This window comes from Suncus etruscus, chromosome X, assembly GCF_024139225.1.
Source record: "Suncus etruscus isolate mSunEtr1 chromosome X, mSunEtr1.pri.cur, whole genome shotgun sequence".
NCBI lineage: Eukaryota > Metazoa > Chordata > Mammalia > Eulipotyphla > Soricidae > Suncus > Suncus etruscus.
The window spans coordinates 117,233,619-117,236,880 of NC_064868.1; the positions used below are offsets into that span (position 1 = coordinate 117,233,619).

General features: G+C 56.9%; 1 protein-coding gene across 1 annotated transcript; it reads right to left on the bottom strand.

Moving 5' to 3' along the window:
- Positions 1 to 1,955: 1,955 nt before the first annotated feature.
- SOWAHD (sosondowah ankyrin repeat domain family member D) lies at positions 1,956 to 2,851 on the bottom strand. Its single transcript, XM_049767614.1, has one exon. The coding sequence runs from the start codon at positions 2,829 to 2,831 to the stop codon at positions 1,956 to 1,958; it is 876 nt and encodes a 291-aa protein (XP_049623571.1). The 5' UTR covers positions 2,832 to 2,851.
- Positions 2,852 to 3,262: the final 411 nt, after the last annotated feature.

Consider the following 3,262-nt stretch of genomic DNA (forward strand, 5'->3'; position numbering starts at 1 on the left):
GGCAAACGCCTTACCGCTGTGCTATCTCTCCAGCCCCAGAAATATGTTTTGAACACATGTGTGACCCCAAAACAAAAAAATAGATGATTAGGGCCCAGAGTAATAGCACAGTGGGCAGGGCATTTACCTTGCACATAGTCAACCCAGTCTTGATCACATATGGTCTCCTGAGCCTGCCAGGGTAATTTTTTTGGTTTTTGGGCCCCACCCAGCAGCGCTCAGGGGTCACTCCTGACTGTCTGCTCAGAAATAGCTCCTGGCAGGCATGGGGGACCATATGGGACACCGGGATTCAAACTAATCACCTTAGGTCTTGGATTGGCTACTTGCAAGGCAAACATTGCTGTGCTCTCTCTCTGGCCCCTGCGAGGGTAATTTTTGAGTGCAGAGCAAAGAGTAATCTGAGCTTGTGGATATAGCCCCCTAAAAACTATAAAAATGCTAATAAAGTTAGGGAGATAACTCAGGAAAGAGGAGAGGCAAGGCCTCAGGTATCACATGTCCCCATCCATATGGTTATTGTGGATCATGGTACCACAATTCATGACCGTAACATTAAACTGGTTGACCCAGTACTACCCAAAAATAGCCCTTCACCCAAACCCCCATTGCTGTCCCTGGGAGTTCCTGCTTCGATACTGAGTTTCTGGTGATTTATGCCCTGTCTAAGGGAATAAATGTCAGGGCATGTGTGTCACTGGAGGACAGCTGTTGAGGGAAAGGACATCAAGGAAGGACATTTGAAGAGGTTGTGCTTGTTCTCTCCCTTGTTCACTCCCTCAGAACTGTAACCAGGGACAGCCCTGGAGGGAAAAAGGCCAGGTAAGGGTAGGTAAGGAAGGACATTTGGAGAGGTTGTGTTTGTTCTCTCCCTTGTTCTCTCCCTCAGAACTGTAACCAGGGACAGCCCTGGAGGGAAAAAGGCCAGTTAAGGGGCCAGAGAGATAGTATAGTGTGGGTAAGGCACTTTTTTGGCACACAGGAGAACTGGGTTGAATCCTTAGTATCACATAGGCTTCTCTGAGCATTGCCAGAAAGTGACCCCAAACAACACTCTCCAAAAAAGAGGTATGGGTAGGTAAATGGGTAGGGTATTTGCTTTGCATCCAGCTGATATGAGTTCGATCCCCAGCATCCCATATGGTCCTCTGAGCACTACCAGGAATAATCCATGAGCATAGTGGTAAGGGTAACCCTTAGACACCACTGGGTGTGTTTCCCCTCCCCCCGAAAAAAGAGAGCTGGGGGAAGAGATCAATTATCTGTAACTTTCCTCAGGGTCAAGGGGAGGGAACTGTTTCCAGGCAGTGCTTTGGCATCCCGGATCCAGCTAATATCCATATTGGAGGCTTCTGCATTGGAGATTAATGAAAGAAAACAAAAGAGAAGCATAGCACAAAGCTACTCAAAGGACAGCTTTGTCCCAAGAAAGGACACAAAGAATCGACTTTAATGGCTGATGTAGTCACCCATGATCCATTGGCAAAGCCCCAATAATACCTGCTGGAGCAGGGTGCTTAATATAGAGGGGCTAAGTCCTCCCCTCCAGTGAGTGATTCTAAGAGGTAAATGCAGCCTGTAATGTCCTCAGGAACTTGGGCTCTTGGTTCCTGCTGGTGGCAAATATTTCTTAAGAAACTCAGTGTTTCCGTGGGTCCCCAAACGGCTCCTGGCAGCCCAACTGTCACTTGCTGTGTGCCAAGTAGGACACACTGCAGTCCCCAACTTCTTCTTTAGTCCTAGAATTTGTGGGGACAGCTTGAGCTTTATTCACGCTCTGCTAACGCTGGCTTTGGTGCCTGCATTTGTGCAGGCGACATCCATCCACCCAGGACAGGTACCTGAGACAGTTCCTCAGGTGCTTGGCCGCCTGCTGCTGCCAGCTGCCAAGCAGGCATTGTCCTTTTGGTGGGCCACTGTCCCTTCTGTGCTGGGTGGGGGGGGGTCGTGGACTGTCAACGATCTTGGAAGAGGGGGAATATATGGCGAAAGAAACTCTGGAAGTGGGCCACCCGGCCGCCCGTGGAGGAGTCCTTCTTGCTGGCCACCTTGGCCGCGCGTGTCTCCATGCTCTGCGTGGTCGTGGAGCCCACGGAGCTTGGGGACCGTCGCAGCGGCCACAGGCTGCTACTGTTGTTATTGGCGTTGTCCTTCTTGCTGCTATATTTCTCCATCTCCCACTCCTCGGCCCCCGCTAGCTCTCGAAGGCCCTGGGACACGCCGGGCCGCAGGTAGTGACAAGCTCGGTGGCCGCTGTGGTCACGGCGCGTGGGGTCCGCCCCCAGCGCCCCCACCAGCACCTTGAGGACCATGTCGTGGCCCTGCATGGCGGCCAGATGGAGGGGTGTGAGGCCGCCACTCCCCGGTGCGCTCACGTCGAGCGACAGGCCGTGGCGCCGGGCAAAGTCGTGCACCAGGATGAGCTCCTCGTGGCGCCCGTGCTTGGCCAGCCAATGCAGCAGGGTGTACCCCGAAATCGGGTCGCTCCAGAGCAGCAGCGAGGGCTCGGCTTCCAGCACCTCTTTCAGCTCCTCAAAGCGACCCTCGGCAGCGGCTAGTAACCACGCGTGCTCCCGCGGCTCCAGGCACAGCCGACTGCTGCCCGCGGCAGCCGGTCCTCCCGGGGATGACTCCTCCGCTCCCTCCTCCAGCAGCCCCAGCTGCTCCCGCAGTGCTCCCCGCCGGCGCCAGGTGCCGGTGGCCGACAGCGTCAGCGCGTCTTGGAAGGTGGGCTCCCTGGAGGAGGTGGCGGCCGCGCCGCCGCGGTACCTGCAGGAGCTCGCGGAGTCCACTCGCGAGGGGCGGGGCTGCGAAGCCCTCCGCAGATTCATCGCGGCCACGGGGACTTGGGGTGGCGGGTTCGAGTCCCCTGGATGTTCAGCCATGGTCCCACCGAGGTGATTCTAAGTGTCTGGAGTCCGCGGTCCTTCCCGGGCCTCACCGGGAGAGGAACTGGGGCTGGCGTTAAGCAATTGGGGCTCCGAGGGAGGAATCCAAGGAGGGGGGTGGGGTGGAAAAGAGTTACAACCCGCAGGAAGGCTCCCCCGCAGGGAGAACGGGTGGGGGGCGCTGTGCTGGGTCAGGAACTCCTGCCAGATCTCTTTTCCCGCAGGGGGAAGAGCCTTCACCCCAACTTCTTCGGGTCAGGGGCGGCCCCGCCCCGAGTGGCCAGGTGAACCTAGCAGCCCCACCTCCCGGCGGGTACAGGCCACCCCGGGGCGGGCAGGCACCCCGGAGCGCCACCCGGGGCAACCCAGCTGCT

Coding starts and splice junctions, on each gene's coding strand:
- SOWAHD (XM_049767614.1), bottom strand. CDS start 2,831: ATGAATCTGCGGAGGGCTTCGCAGCCCCGCCCCTCGCGAGTGGACTCC.